This window comes from Podarcis melisellensis, assembly GCF_964234715.1.
Source record: "Podarcis melisellensis genome assembly, chromosome: 12".
Classification (NCBI taxonomy): domain Eukaryota; kingdom Metazoa; phylum Chordata; class Lepidosauria; order Squamata; family Lacertidae; genus Podarcis; species Podarcis melisellensis.
This window is the reverse complement of record NC_138544.1, coordinates 58,273,225-58,289,607: the sequence shown is the minus strand read 5'-3', so window position 1 is coordinate 58,289,607 and position 16,383 is coordinate 58,273,225. Positions and strand designations below refer to the sequence as shown.

The window sequence follows — 16,383 nt, the reverse complement described above, 5'->3', positions numbered from 1 at the left end:
CAGTTCTGCAAGTTCCATATAGTCCATCAGCTTCATCTGCCATTCTTTGATAGTTGGTAAATCTTCTTCGCTCACAATATTCTCGCAGCTCTTGTGGCATACAGAAAAAAAGTAACATCCTTTTTGGGGATTTAACCCCCCACTATACCAAGTAAAAAGGATTCTTTTTTTTTTTAAATAAATGTGTTTTTCAACACTTGTTTCAATTCATTATAAATCCTTTCCCAGACGTCTTTTACTTTGGGGCACGTCCACCAAATGTGGTAAAAGGTTCCTTCTTTTTCTCTTTCTCTACATTTCCAGCATTTATTATCATGAGTATGATACATTTTTGCTAACTTCATCTTCGTAGCAAATGAAACAGAAGCCTTTGGGCTTCCCGGTCATCTTGTCGCATGCCAAATTTATGTCCGCAATTTACCTATACTGTAAAAAACATGCAAATATCCCCGCCTTCTAACAGCTCATAGGGAAGAAAATGTATAACTTGCTGTTAAAATGGAATACGCAGGATGAAATGGTTAAATCTGCTAGGATTAAATGGGCACAAGACATTGGTCATAACATTATGTTTGCTGACTGGGAACAGTTGTGGACCACCGGTATGAAATTCACGGCATGTAATGCCTTGAGAGAGAATATTATGAAAATGATATACAGGTGGTACATGACACCAGTCAAGCTTGTAAAAATATATCATTTGCCTGACAACAAATGTTGGAAATGTAAAGAGAATGAAGGTACATTCTTTCACCTTTGGTGGACGTGCCCAAAGATTAAGGCTTTCTGGGAGATGATCTATAATGAAATGAAAAAGGTATTTAAGTATACCTTCCTGAAGAAACCAGAGGCCTTTCTCCTGGGCATGGTCGGCCAATTGGTGCCAAAGAAGGATAGAACTTTTTTCATGTATGCAACAGCAGCAGCAAGAATACTTATTGCAAAGTATTGGAAGACACAAGATCTACCCACCCTGGAAGAGTGGCAGATGAAGGTGATGGACTATATGGAATTGGCGGAAATGACTGGCAGAATCTGAGACCAGGGAGAAGAGTCGGTGGAAGAAGACTGGAAGAAATTTAAAGACTATCTGCAGAAACACTGTAAAATTAATGAATGTTAAAATGATGTTGGATTGAAAATAAGTGGTATTAGCAACAAAGTTAATAAGAATATGCAAAAATGAATAGATAATGGATGAAAATATAGAGTTATAATATGTTAAGATATAGAGTTAAGATAAATGAAAGAGGGCAAGGATTTGCTGAATGGATTATATAAACCGGGAATACAAAAAGGGGAGGTGCGAGGAGGTCAAGGAAACAAGCTAATGAGTTTAAAGTTATGAAAAACGGATTTAATTTTTGTATTCTTGTTTTTGTAAACTTTAATAAATATTTCATTAAAAAAAATAACAGCTCATAGGGAAGACCACCCGCAAATATCCAGGCATTGCAGCGGGTTGGGCTGGATGACCCCTGGAGGTCCCTTCCAACGCTGTGATTCTATCCATGACATTCAGCTGTCAGCGTTGCGAGAGGATTCATTCCCTGCCCGCCCGCTCCATTCTGCGACCTCGCGCCCGCCCGCGCCGCTTTCAAGCGCACGGCAGGCGGCGGCAGCAGCGAGAGCGGAGCCGAGACCCAGGGGGCGCATGCGCGCCGCGCCTCTTGACAAGTCGGCGGCAGAGGGCGGCCGCGAGAGCTGATCGGAGGCCAATGAGCGCATGCGTACTGCGGCGGCCCTCGCGGGCGCGAAGCAGCAACGCCTCTTTCGACCCTCGGCGGACGCCGTACTGAGAGAGAAAGAGAGCGACGCGATGTTCGCCGAGCTGAACGAGCTGCTCGGAGCCTCCGTCGAGAAGCCGGAGCAGGTGAGGGGCCGCCGCCTGGAAGTCTCCGGCCTCCGTGGAGCGGTGGGCGGAGGGCTGTTGGGTTGTGTGTGGGGCTCCGGCTCCCAGGATGCAACGCGCGTGCGCGGTTTGGGAGCGAAGCATGCTGGGATTTGTAGTCCTTGCACCCTTGGCCTTCCAGGCCTTTCCCCCCTAGTGAAGCCTCTTTCTGGAGCCCTGGAAACTTCTAATCTGTATACTGCTTTTCTATATTAGTGTGCACAAGGTGGATTAATAAGATGAAGAAACAGCAAAATAAGACAGCAGTGTTCCCACACCTTATAGCAATCTGATTAAATACAAAAAAGTCATCATAGAAACATAACTTTGAAATAGCTGACTTGTATCAAATAATTGCTTTGAATATAATAATACACTACAAAACCAACTCCCAGAATATCAGCAAATAATGATTAAACAGAAATTCACAATTATAATAATTACTGAAGTATAATCAAGAAAAATAATGGCAAGTCACAATGCATAAAATACCACAATACATACAAAACCGTGTAACAGGGTCAAATTAGAAACAGAGGCGCGCAATATATAAAATTATTGTTTTTCATCCCTGATTTCTATTTATTCTTGTTAACATTAGTTAAATTTGTATACTGCATTGATATTAACATCATTATTACTATTATTATTATATATTTATTTGTTCTTCGACTTTTTCCCATGATAGGGACGGTGGCTTATGGATAAAAAACAGCTAGAAACACAGAGAAAAATAACCATTAAAAACAATTAAACTTTGATGTAGTTAGAACTACAGTGGTACCTCGGGTTACATACGCTTCAGGTTACATACGCTTCAGGTTATAGACTCTATCCCAGAAATAGTACCTCGGGTTAAGAACTTTGCTTCAGAATAGATAGATAGATATATCTTTATTGTCACTGTCCCATGCAGGACAATGAAATTGAAAAAACTACATACAACTACATAAAAACTGCATAAAACTACCACAAAAGTACATAAAACTACATAAAACATTCAAAACCCCCTAAAAACTCTAAAACCCCATTTTAAAATATACACTATACTATAGAAACCCCTCATGCTGTGTTTAGAACCAGAATTGCATTTGCATAGAAACTGTTTCTCAGGCGGCTAGTCCTGGCCTTTATAACCCTATACCTTCTTCCAGAAGGCAGAAGCTGAAAGAGATCATTTCCCGGGTGAGCACTATCCTGCACTATCTCTGCAGCTTTCTTATGGCACCTGGAAGCGTAGATTTCATCTAAGGTGGGAAGAGTGCACCCAATTATTCTCTCTGCAGTCTTTACAACCCTGGACAGCATTGGTTTTCCCCTGACCGTGCAGCTCCCAAACCACACGCACAGACCATAAGTTAATACACTCTCAACAGTACAATGGTCAAATGCCATCAACAGGTCCTTTGAGAGATTGTTTTTCCAGAGGATTCTCAGAAAATATAACCTCTGCTGTGCTCTCTTCACCAGGTCTTTGCTGTTCTCTCCCCAGGTTAGATTGTCTCTCAACTCCATTCCCAGAAATCGAAACACCGAGACCTGTTCCATGCACTTCCCCTCAATAATAAGTGGATGATAAGGATGAAAACAGAAATAATAAGAATGAGAACAGAAATTGTGCTCCAGTGGCGTGGCAGCAGCAGGAGGCCCCATTAGCTAACGTGGTGCTTCAGGTTAAGAACGGGCCTCCAGAACGAATTAAGTACTTAACCCGAAGTACCACTGTATATATATCTACATATATACACACCCATATTTTCCCCCTCCAAGGAGCTCAAGGTGGTACAGTGGTGCCTCGCAAAACGAAAATAATCCGTTCCGCGAGTCTCTTCGTCTAGCGGTTTTTTCGTCTTGCGAAGCAACCCTATTAGCGGATTAGCACTATTAGCGGCTTAGCGGCTATTAAAGGCTTAGTGGCTTAGCGGCTAAAAGGCTATTAGCAGCTTAGTGGCTTAGAAAAAGGGGGGGGAGCGAAAAAAATCGCAAGACTTGCAGGACGTTTTCGTCTTGCGAAGCAAGCCAATAGGGAAATTCGTCTTGCGAAGTGCATCGAAAAACGGAAAACCCTTTCGTCTAGCGGGTTTTTCGTCTTGCGAGGCATTTGTCTTGCGGGGCACCACTGTATAGGCAGTTCTCTCCCCACCCTCATTTAATCTCCAACGTGACCCAGTGAGGTCATAATTCTTGGTTTCCAGACCCTTGGTCATCTTGATTCTAGCATGTCAATATTCTTTTGAAACTGGGGAGCCCAGAACTGGATACAGGACTCCAAGTGGTGTCCAGCCAAGGTAGAATAGAGCGATACTATTAACTTCCCTTGTTCCGAACACTAGACCTCTGTTGATGCAGCCTAGAATTGCACTAGGTTTTTTTGCTGCTGCATCACACTGTTGACTCATGTGATCGTTTCATTTTTATACTCTCCCTATTTTTTTGTTTTCCAGGGCAAGCTGACCTTGCTGTGTGCTGACAAGACAGATGCCAGCTTCCTGCTTCACCATTTCCTTTCCTTTTATTTGAAAGGTATGCAGCAAAATCAATCTGGTGATTAAAAAAACAAATCACCCCATATTTCTTACATAAAACCAAACATTGGCAAGATGGGATGCAAACGTCTTTAGAAGAACCGTAGCATGTGTGTATGTGATCTGTACACCTGTTTGAGGGGGAGAATTCTAGAATGTGTTCATTTATTTATTTCTGTAAATGGGGGAATAAAACCGTCAACAAGATAGACCTGTGAATGTAAAAATTAAATGAAAATAAACACAAAGCAGAGCAGTGGCCTGGAGGATTCAGAAGAGTGGATGAAATCTCTGCAGTCAGCCTGTTTATATTCTGTGCTGGAAGGACTGAAGATAGATAGATAGATAGATGATAGATAGATAGATGATAGATGATAGATAGATAGATGGTAGATAGATAGATAGATAGATAGATAGATAGATAGATAGATAGATAGATAGATGATAGAGAGATAGATGATAGATAGATAGATGATGATAGATAGATAGATAGATAGATGATAGATAGATAGATAGATAGATAGATAGATAGATAGATAGATAGATGATAGATGATACAGTGGTGCCCCGCAAGACAAATGCCTCGCAAGACGAAAAACCCGCAAGACGAAAGGGTTTTTCGGTTTTTGCGACGCTTCGCAAGATGATTTTCCCTATGGGCTTGCTTCGCAAGACGAAAGCCCATAGGGAAATCTCCGGGGACCTCTTTTAAATGCTGGCGGTGGGGAGCAAAGCCTTCCCCCCCCTCCGGACTTCAGAAGAGGTCCAGGAAGGCCGGCGGGGGCGAAAGGCTTTGCTCCCCACCGCCAGCATTTTAAAAGCGGTCCGGGATAGCAGGGAAGCGCTTCCCGCTATCCCGGACGGCTTTTGAAGGCAGGCGGGGTGGAGCAAAGACGTTTGCCCCCCGCCCGCCTTCAGAAGAGGTCCAGAACCTCTTCTGAAGGCGGGCGGGGGGCAAAAGTCTTTGTCCCCCCTGCCTGCCTAACCGGGGGCTTTTAAATCGCCCCGGGACTGTCCGGGGCGATTTAAAAGCGCCCGGACGGCTTTTGAAAAGTCTTTGCTCCCCCCCGCCTGCCTTCAGAAGAGGTCCTGGACCTCTTCTGAAGGCTGGCGGGGGGCAAAAGTCTTTGCTCCCCCCTGCCTGCCTTCCCGGGAGAGCGGAAAACGCAGTGCTGCCTTCCCGCTCTCCCGGAAAGGCAGGCAGGGGGGACAAAGACTTTTGTCCCCCGCCCGCCTTCGGAAGAGGTCCAGGACCGGGGGCTTTTAAATCGCCCCGGGACTGTCCGGGGCGATTTAAAAGCGCCCAGACGGCTTTTGAAGGACAGTCCCGGGGCGATTTAAAAGCCCCCGGCTAGGCAGGCAGGGGGGACAAAGACTTTTGCCCCCCGCCAGCCTTCAGAAGAGGTCGGGGGACAGACTGTCCCCGGACCTGGTCTGAAGGCGGTTTCCATAGGAACGCATTAATTGATTTTTAATGCATTCCTATGGGAAACCGTGCTTCGCAAGACGAAAAACTCGCAAGACGAAAAGACTTGCGGAACGAATTAATTTCGTTTTGCGAGGCACCACTGTAGATAGATAGATATAGATAGATAGATAGATAGATAGATAGATAGATAGATGATAGATAGATAGATAGATAGATAGATAGATAGATAGATAGATGATGGATAGATAGATAGATAGATAGAAAGTCTTTTCCCTCTGCCAGATGTGAGAAGAGCCTCTTAGCAAATGCAGTGCTGCAACTGAGAAGGCTGTGTCACTAGTTGGGACCCACCTAACTTCAGATAGAATCATCAGAGAATTGTCAAGTTGGAAGGGACCCCGAGGGTCATCTAGTCCAACCCTCTGCAATGTAGGAACCACAACTAGAGAATCCCTGACAGATGGCCATCCAACATCTGTTTCAAGACCTCCAGTGAAGGAGAGTCCTTCGCCTTCCTTCCACTGCCCATTTGGGCAAGTAAAGTCAAAAGACGCAATGAATCGGCAGTGAATCTGGTTTTTTCGTGCCCAGCAGGATTTGCATCTTTCCCAGCAGGATGGGAAAGCCTTGAAAGGTGATGACGAAAATGACAATGGGAAAGGACATTTTCAGAGCAACAGTTTGTTTCCTGCCGTTTTTTGTGTTGTCATCGCCTTGATGGTGGGAACATCGTAACAGCAAAGCACCTTGTGTCCTTTTTTGTCTTTCCAGCTGGCTGCAAAGTCTGTTTCGTGGCGCTTCTGCAGTCCTTCAGCCACTACAACATAGTGGCCCAAAAGCTGGTAAGCCAGGATGATTTTATTGTATTAATTAAAACATCTCAGTCCAGGCCTCCAGGGATGATCTACCCGGCTGTTGGATCAGGCCGAGGGGGGCCAAAAGGGAAACTGCTAAGGGAAGCACAACAGCTCTCCTGCTCACGATTACCAGCCATATACAGAATTAAAATTAATACCAAAGGTGCTTCAGAATCTTAATCCAGCGGCTCTCAAACCTTTGCTGGCTGCTAGCCCCTTGGTTCCATAAACTCATCCCCAGGGGCCCCTACCCTATAAAATAGCAGTTTACACAACCCACTAAGGACGATAACAACACAATTAAGTTCAGCAATCAGGATTGCATGAAAAGCATTTTCATGCATTCTGACTAATGGAAACATGTTGTTTAGTCGTTTAGTCGTGTCCGACTCTTTGTGACCCCGTGGACCAGAGCACGCCAGGCACTCCTGTCTTCCACTGCCTCCTGCAGTTTGGTCAGACTCATGTTCGTAGCTTCCAGAACACTGTCCAACCATCTCGTCCTCTGTTGTCCCCTTCTCCTTGTGCCCTCCATCTTTCCCAACATCAGGGTCTTTTCCAGGGAGTCTTCTCTTCTCATGAGGTGGCCCAAGTATTGGAGCCTCAGCTTCACGATCTGAGCAGTCAGGGCTGATTTCCTTAAGAATGGATAGGTTTGATCTTCTTGCAGTCCATGGGACTCTCAAGAGTCTCCTCCAGCACCAGAATTCAAAAGCATCCATTCTTCGGCGATCAGCCTTCTTTATGGTCCAGCTCTCACTTCCATACATCACTACTGGGAAAACCAGAGCTTTAACTATACGGACCTTTGTCGGCAAGCTGATGTCTGACAAAGGAAACATAAGGGACTTTATAGCACAATGTATTTCTGTACAACTGCTTAACAAACACAAACACACCTTCACCTACCACAGATGTACAGTTAAGGATTTAGAAGAAAATCAATAGCTGTTACCCATAATCGGCTATCAGAATTGTTGCAAATGAACTTGACCTAGGGAAATAGCGATAACAGCAGCGGAACTTGAAATGCAGAGTGTGGAAAGTGTTTTGCTTGAGGCTTTAAGCTGGCCAATCATAGAAAAGCGATCAATGTGCTTGGAGAAGACCACCTCCAGTCCCACCCCACTGCCCCCTTGCCTCTTAAAGGTAAAGGGATCCCTGACCATTAGGTCCAGCTGTGGCCGACTCTGGGGTTGTGGTGCTCATCTTGCTTTATTGGCCAAGGGAGCTGGCATACAGCTTCCAGGTCGTGTGGCCAGCAGGACCAAGCCGCTTCTGGCGAACCAGAGCAGCGCACAGAAACACTGTTTACCTTCCCACCGGAGTGGTACCTATTTATCTACTTGCACTTTGACAAGCTTTCAAACTGCTAGGTTGGCAGGAGCAGGGATCGAGCAACGGGAGCTCACCCCGTCGCGCAGATTCGAACCGCTGACCTTCTGATCGGCAAGTCCTAGGCTCCCGCGTCCTCCCCTTGCCTCTTAGCACACCCTTAAGTAATCCTTAAGTAATCACCCACTTTGGGAAGCAGTCAGCTAGAGCAGAGGTCCTCAACCTTGGGCCTCCAGATGTTTTTGGCCTACAACTCCCATGATCCCTAGCTAGAAGGACCAGTGGCCAGGAATGATGGGAACTGTAGTCTCAAAACATCTGGAGGCCCAAGGTTGAGGAAGCCTGAGCTAGAGCATTGCTCAGTCATGTCTCCAACTAAGCACCATCTATGAAGATGCTTCGTATCAGGAAGGACCATTTCCTTCATTTTGGTATCATTTATGACCAAATAAATTTAAGTACATAAGAAAGAGCCTGGCGGCTGGAGCAGGCCAGAGGGCCACTCCAACATCCTGTTTCTGGCGACAGTTCAACACATAGGAACTGGAGCAGAGGTTTCTCACAATCGAAGGCGATTGTGTGTGTGCTGTCTCTCCCAAGGATTTCCACAGCTGTCTGCATTGCTAAACAATGGAAAGGACTTGAAATTGGGTAGTGAAGGACTCCTGGGCCAGCTTCCACGTGTTCCTGCTTGTTGCTTTTGGCAGGCAGGCCGCCCTAGCCAAAAACCCGCAGGAGAGACGTTCAAATGTGCCTGGCACTTGCTTGCAAAATCGCAATGCTTGCATTTCTCCACCTGCAAATATTGCTTTCCAGGGAGTCAGCTTGCCTGCGGCCAAAGAACGAGGCCAGCTTGTGTTCTTGGAAGGGCTGAAATCCTCAAACGACATATTGTTTGGGCAGCAGCATCAAGAACAGACGGGTGAAGCCAACCCTTTCCAGTTCCTCAGGTAACTTGCATCACTGCCCTAACCAGATCTACTCAGAAGTATAGTGGTACCTTGGGTTACAGACGCTTCAGGTTACATACGCTTCAGGTTGCAGACCCCGCTAACCCAGAAATAGTGCTTCAGGTTAAGCACTTTGCTTCAGGATGAGAACTGAAATCGTGCTCCGGCGGTGGCAGTGGGAGACCCCATTAGCTAAAGTGGTTCTTCAGGTTAAGAACAGTTTCAGGTTAAGTACGGACCTCCGGAACGAATTAAGTACTTAACCTGAGGTACCACTGTATCTCCGACTGAACTAGGGTTAGGATTGCAGCCTAACTCCTTAAAAAAAGAAGTGGAAATGTTTTGATGAATATATGGCAAAACATTGCTCTAAAAAAAGATATGCTAATGTGCCTAGATTAAAATGCGAAGTACTGGATGGAAGAAAAATTAGTAAGGAAAGATAATAAGAACATATAGTTGATTTGAGAAGTCTGTAGAATGCAAAGATTATTGTAAATTTTATAATGCCAAGTCAAGTAACCTTTATTGGCATCACATAAGAACATTCAGAATAGATAAAGGTAAAGGTAAAGGTACCTCTGCCCATACGGGCCAGTCTTGACAGACTCTGGGGTTGTGCGCCCATCTCACTTAAGAGGCCAGGGGCCAGCGCTGTCCGGAGACACTTCCGGGTCACGTGGCCAGCGTGACATCGCTGCTCTGGCGAGCCAGAGCCGCACACGGAAACGCCGTTTACCTTCCCGCTGGTAAGCGGTCCCTATTTATCTACTTGCACCCGGAGGTGCTTTCGAACTGCTAGGTTGGCAGGCGCTGGGACCGAGCAGCGGGAGCGCACCCCGCCGCAGGGATTCGAACCGCCGACCTTTCGATCGGCAAGTCCTAGGCGCTGAGGCTTTAACCCACAGCGCCACCTGCGTCAGAATAGATAGGCCAGTGCAATCTCGTCGCCACCCCAACAGCACAGTCACCCACCAAGGGGCAGATGAGGAGAGCAATCCGCCTCATCTCTGTGGGTTTCCAGCAAGGGCAGGATCCTGTAGCATGCTTTGGCGACAAAAAAATCAGATAGAGGAACTTAGCTAGTGTCTTGGTGAGCTCCTGGTCTCTCCCTTGTAATAAGAAGCACATGACCTCCATCTCTGGTTTCCATGTTGGAATACATAAGATGGTCTAGAAATTGTTGGCGGAGATCATCATACATTTTGCATTTAAGGGCCCTGTGAGCTAGAGTTTCCACCAGGTGGGCATCGCATGGGCAGATCCTATCTCCTTCTGCCAAACCCGCAAACCTACCCCAAAGGAGGTTAGAAGGATTAGAATTGAACCTAGCCAGTGAAAAAGCCCTTCTTTCTAGCAAACAAAAATTGTAAATAATTGAGATTAAATTCCTGCGCCCCAGAGAGTCGAAAATAAAGAGGGGAGCATGTTTTTTTCCGCAGCAGAGATTAGTTCCCGGCGATCTATGTCCCACAGCCTAGTTTTTAACATGGTCTTGGCGACTGGGCAAGCCACAACGCCCAGGAGATCCTTTGAAAGCCCAAGTTGCCAAGTTGTAGCCCTGGGGAAGGGAAGGAATCAGGCAGAACTACGCTGAGTAAGGTATCTTTGTCTGCTAAAAAATTGTATAATGTGGAGGAAATCGAGTGTCGGCAGAGGGAAGTGGGAGGAAGGAGAAAAGAATAATATGATGGATTGAGGAAATATAAATGTAAATGTATGGGGGGATGGAGAGGAAATGTGTTGGCTTTGGTACATTTGTATTGTAATGTTATATGTGAAAACCAATAAATAATTGTTGCCAAAGAAAAGGAAAAACCCCCGGATTGCAGCCTAAGCCTTTGATAGCACTGTATATTTCATTGAGTGGGGAGAAGTTGTTTCCTGGAACCTGTTACATAGGTATGTGTTTGGAGGTACAGTGGTGCCTCGCAAGACGAAATTAATTCGTTCCGCAAGTTTTTTCGTCTTGCGAGTTTTTCGTCTTGCGAAGCACGGTTTCCCATAGGAATGCATTGAAAATCAATCAATGCGTTCCTATGGAAACCGCCTTCAGACCAGGTCCGGGGACGGTCTGACCCCCGACCTCTTCTGAAGGCTGGGGGGGGGGGACAAGGGCTTTTCTTCCCACCCCCAGCATTTTAAAATAGCCCCGGGACAGCGGAGGACTTCTCCGCTGTCCCGGGGCGATTTTAAAGCCCCCGGGAAGGCAGGCGGGGGGAGCAAAGACTTTTGCCCCCCGTCCAGGACCTTTTCTGAAGGCCGGCGGGGGGCGAAAGTCTTTGCTCCCCCCCGCCTGCCTTCAAAAGCCGTCCGGGAAGGCAGACAGGGGGGAGCAAAGACTTTTGCCCCCCGCCGGCCTTCAGAAGAGGTCCAGGAAAGGCTTTGCTCCCCACCGCCAGCATTTAAAAGAGGTCCCCGGAGATTTCCCTATGGGCTTTCTTCTTGCGAAGCAAGCCCATAGGGAAATTCGTCTTGCGAAGCAACTCGCAAACGGAAAACCCTTTCGTCTTGCGGGTTTTCCATCTTGCGAGGCATTTGTCTTGCGGGGCACCACTGTAATGTCTCTTGCTTGCGGTGGGATGTTGTGAATGTTGTAGATGTGATCTTTCAGGGACTTAGACCTCTCCTCTCCTCCGTCTGTCCCTGGCAGTGGTGACGGCTCAAACCTGAAAGCCCTTTATGAGTTCGTCCGGAGTGCGTTGAGCCCTGCTGCTGGCGGAGACTCGTGGAAATGCCCAGTTCTGCTCGTGGACAACCTTGGCATCTTGCTGGGCCTGGGTGTGAGACTGACGGACATTCTCGACTTTATCCATTATTGCAGAGTCACGGTGAACACTCAGCTTAAGGTACCATGATTGCTGCGCAGGTTGCTTTTCCTTTTGACAGGTGCCTGCCCTGAAACGAGTGGCCGTTGTCACTCCAGCGTAGGCAGGGCTCAGAACGAAATCCTGTTCCTTTGCAGCCCTTTCTTGGGCTTTCAAGAACTGTTTCTGAAGTGCTTAATACAGGCACCACCAAGCCCTTTCGCATGTTCTCCTTATGTGCATGTGCGGCACCAGGAAGTAGGTGAATACAGTGGTACCTCAGTTTAAGGACAGTCCTGTTGACGAACTATTCAGTTTACGAACTCCGCAAAACCAGAAATAGTGTCCCAGTTTTTGGGATGCGGGTGGCACTGTAGTCTAAACCATTGAGCCTCTTGGGCTTGCCGATCAGAAGGTCGGCGGTTCAAATCCTCATGACAGGATGAGCTTCCGTTGCTCAGTCCCAATTTAGCAGTTCGAAAGCACGCCAGTGCAAGTAGATAAATAGGTACGGCTGTGGCGGGAAGGTAAACGGCATTCCGTGTGCTGCTCTGGTTTCGGTGTTCCTTTGCGCCAGAAGCGGCTTAGTCATGCTGGCCACATAACCTGGAAAAACTGTCTGCAGACAAACTCCGACTCACTCGGCCTGTAAAGCAAGATGAGCGCTGCAACCCCAGAGTCGTCTGTGACTGGACTTAACTATCACGGGGCCCTTTTTTTTTTTTTTTGAGAACTTTACCTCAGTCTAAGAACACAGTCTGAACGGTGGAAGGGCACTGGCGGCGGCAAGCCTCATAAGGGAACGCGCACCTCAGTTGAAGAAGGGTTTTGGTTTAAGAATGGACTTACGGAATGGATTAAGTTCGTAAACTGAGGTGCCACTGTAAATAAATTCATTCAAACCCAGGAATGGTGGGAGAGAGCTGGAGAGTCCTCGTGACTCACGAGGAGACCCTCTCCGGAGCCTGAAGAGGACGTATATTTAGCTTTTTAAAATTTTACCTGTGTTGTTTTAATTTGCAGGAGGCCCCATTAGCTAAAGTGGTACCTCAGGTTAAGAACAGTTTCGGGTTAAGAACGGATCTCCAGAACGAATTAAGTTCTTAACCCGAGGTACCACTGTAGCTGCCTTGAGTCCTGGTCTGAGGGGGGGGAAGGTGGGGTATATATAAATAGAATAGTAATCTGCCTCTTAGCTTCAAAAATTCAAAATTCAGCTTGGTGCAGATACTACATAGTTAGGAGACAGGGGGCGGGTGTCTTATCGGCGCCTCCTGATCTAAAATTGGAGCTGAAACTGTTGTGGTGCTTCCTGGCTCTCAGGGGAACTTGGTTGTGATGCTGCACAGCAGCGCCGACTCGGAGGATGAGGAGAACGAGCTGCTTGTGAAGGCTGTCTGTCACCAGAGCAATCGGATCCTGTGGGCAGAAGGACTGGTGACTGGCTACTGCAAGGATGTTCATGGGCAGGTGAGTATGTTGAAGCAAATATGAAGATGAAAGGCCTGCAAACACCACCTTCGTCGTCAAGATAACCCCATGATTAATTGGTAGTTGTTGCAGCAATGAGCTCATCTATGTTTTGATTCACTTGCTTTGATGTAGACTCTTGAGTAGAGCTGGGCGACATGCGGTTTTCAACATCGCCATATATCACCAGCTAAACATCGTGATATACTGATCTATCACAGGAAATAAGGATGAAGCTCTGTAAAGGCTTTGGCTGGCTTCACAGTTTTCCCCACATTGTGGTTTTTGCAGAGCACACAAACACACATCATGATTCGTGATAGATTGCCAGGTCAAAACTTACAAAACCAATCACGATATGAACTTCAAACCGGTTTTGGACCATATAGCGATACATCGCCCAGCCTGGAAAGTGGAGCTATTGCTAAGATTTGGGTTTTTCTCACCTATGCCCTCATCTGGGCAGGTGGAGCGATGGGAGGTCCTGGCCAAAGTGGCCTAGGCTGCTTTGTATATAAATAATGTTCGCTTGGGTGCGGACAAGCCATCTCCTCCTGCCATGTCCGTCTGGCATCTGCAGAGGCTGGGAGATATGGCAGACTGATTTGCTGCAAGCGAACACCTTTCTTTTAATAAAGCACTAGAACTCATTGGTGTGTCGTTTTTGACATCCTTCTTTGGTGTCCCTGCACCCCACCACTCCCACTCCTTTGGGCGGGTGGATGAGGACAGTGAGTTGTTCTGTACACACACACACACACTTACTTCTGGTTGCTGATTTGCTACCAGGAGAAGTTCCAGGTGTTACTATTAGTGTAAAAGGTAAAGGTAAAGGGACCCCTGACCATTAGGTCCAGTCGTGACCGACTCTGGGGCTGCAGCACTCATCTCGCTTTACTTGTCCAGGGAGCCAGCGTAAAGCATGATCGTGGCATGGTACAGCTGATGAAAACCCCAAATTAACAATCTCAGAAAATTAGACTATTGTGAAAAGGTGCAGTAGCTATTCAGTCCATAACACCTGCAATGGGTTCCTGAGCCTTTAAATGGTCTCTCAGTCTGGTTCAGCAGGAAGCACAATCATGGGGAAGGCTGCTGACCTGACAGTTGTGCAGAAAGCCATCATTAAGTTTTCATTTGTGGTTTTCATCAGCTGTACCATGCCATGATCATCGCAATGATAACAGATAAAGGCTTGACATATCTCGCTTTGCGTGTCATGAGTCTATCTCATATATTAGTTTCACCTTTTATGTTGAATTACTGAAATAAGTGAACTTTTCCATGGTGTTCTAATTTTTGGAGTTTCACCTGTAATTTTAGTGATCTAGCAGAACACATTTTTAAATATATAAAAAAGCAATAAATAAATGCTCTCCCCCCCCCAATTTTCCCTTTTGTTGCTCCAGTTATCGATCATCCAGCGGAGCTCGTGGGAGAGTAAAGCGGAGCGGGACCTCCTGCGCATTTACCAGTACAAGATCCAGGACAGGAACGTCATGTTTTTTGCTCGCGGGATGTCGGCGGCTGTGCTGTGACTTTCTGAGGGTTGGGGGAAGCTTGTTTCAGGGGCGATGGAGAAGGTGTGGTGCTGTCCTCAGGTAGATCTTGAGGCATCGAGAGAGGGACAGAAGAATTCTCCCATGCAGAGATGGCTTTTGCTGTGACGGTTCAGTCACTGTGGTGTTCTGTTGGGCTTTGATCCGGGGAAGAACAGGGCACTGGCTTCCCACCACTGCTGCAGTCCTCTGCCTGATCTTGAATTTGTTCTGAGCTGCTCTGTGGACAATGTCGAAAACAAGGAAAAGACTGTAACCAGCTCTGCGGTAGTTTGGGGCCTGTCACTAAAAAACCTGGTGCTCCAGCCAGCTTTGGTGTTGTGCCAGGTGGTTTCAGTAGGTTCGCCGGCTCTCGAGCGGGTGTCGAAAGATAGCAAGGCAGGTCAGGAGGCCGAGGCGACTGAAAATGCTCCGTGTTCAGTTGTGTACAGGTGCTGTTCCCATCTTCGCAGTCTGTCAGGTCGCCCAAGATACCAACACAACCCAGCCTTCAAGTATGCCACGGACGGAAGGCAGGAAATGGCTTGCGTGCAGATGAGATAACTCGGGGAAGTGAGCCAAGCTGCACAGTCTGATTAAAGGGGCACCAGAATACCCCTTGTAGTTAAGGCAGGGAGCTCAAAGTTACTTTCTGCAAAGATCACCATCAATTTCCCCATGGGTAACTTGGTCATGCGACCAAGTCACTGTAACCTGACCTGTACTTGACGTTGCATCAGAAGTCAGGGGAAACAGAAGTTTGGGAAAACAGCCTTGCAGGCCACATTAGGAGCCTTGCAGGGGCCCACTGTGGCCCCCAGACTGGCAGCTCCCAACCCCTGGCTTAAGAAAGACAGGACCAGCACAACAAGGAACACCTCTGCTCATCCCAGGCACTCCATTCTCCTCATCTGGATTTGGGCCTGAAAGCATGGGGAATCTCTGACATTGCCCATCATCGCTTCTGATTGCGGGGCGCGTCTGTTAAGGCCTCCACCTTAACCCAGCGGAATTGTGAGACAGCCTTAACTCTGGCCTTAAACCAGCAGGGTTTTTGACAGCTGAATAAACACGCAATTCGAGACCAGTTGCAGATTTCGTGCTTGTTTGAGCCAAACCTGTTCTGTCCAATTTAGTCTGGATTTGCAATGCAGCCTTGCAAACCTCTGTTGGGATGCCGCTGTCCACTGCTGTCCTAACTGCTCTAATCTCCTCAATTTCCCCGTTTATAGGGACAGGGCTTAATGACTCTCTCCAGTCAGCAGTGACCTTTTCTCCAAGAATCCATCTCAAAGAGAGGAAGGTGGAGACATCCCTGCCCCGACTATCAATCACTGGTGGCAGATTGCCGTGTTTCCTTCGGCGAGGAGCGTGAAGTTAAAGATCTCTGCCAAGTGGAGCAAATAGGGCAGTCCCAGATCTCATTAATGTGCCTGTCTTCTGGCTCCTGGGAGGCAGAGTGTATAAGCTGAAGAGCCAGGCAGCGATGGAAGACAGGCTCCCCACTGATTAAAAAATACTGAGAAGTGGGCTCTGGTTGTGCTGAAGCAGGAACATGGGAACATTTGAAAGCTGAGGACG

General features: G+C 47.2%; 1 protein-coding gene across 1 annotated transcript; it reads left to right on the top strand.

Annotated features, from left to right (window-relative positions):
• Positions 1-1,729: 1,729 nt before the first annotated feature.
• ELP6 (elongator acetyltransferase complex subunit 6) lies at positions 1,730-15,889 on the top strand. The gene is made up of 7 exons (XM_081882710.1): positions 1,730-1,873; positions 4,336-4,414; positions 6,617-6,687; positions 8,854-8,987; positions 11,641-11,836; positions 13,118-13,264; positions 14,674-15,889. The coding sequence occupies exons 1-7, from the start codon at positions 1,820-1,822 to the stop codon at positions 14,800-14,802; spliced, it is 810 nt and encodes a 269-aa protein (XP_081738836.1). The 5' UTR covers positions 1,730-1,819; the 3' UTR covers positions 14,803-15,889.
• Positions 15,890-16,383: the final 494 nt, after the last annotated feature.

Bases quoted from the DNA above. Each gene is read 5' to 3' on its own strand.
- ELP6 (XM_081882710.1), top strand. From the start codon at position 1,820: ATGTTCGCCGAGCTGAACGAGCTGCTCGGAGCCTCCGTCGAGAAGCCG. The intron at 6,688-8,853 runs GTAAGCCAGGAT...ATTGCTTTCCAG, and splicing joins ACATAGTGGCCCAAAAGCTG to GGAGTCAGCTTGCCTGCGGC. The intron at 13,265-14,673 runs GTGAGTATGTTG...TTGTTGCTCCAG, and splicing joins GCAAGGATGTTCATGGGCAG to TTATCGATCATCCAGCGGAG.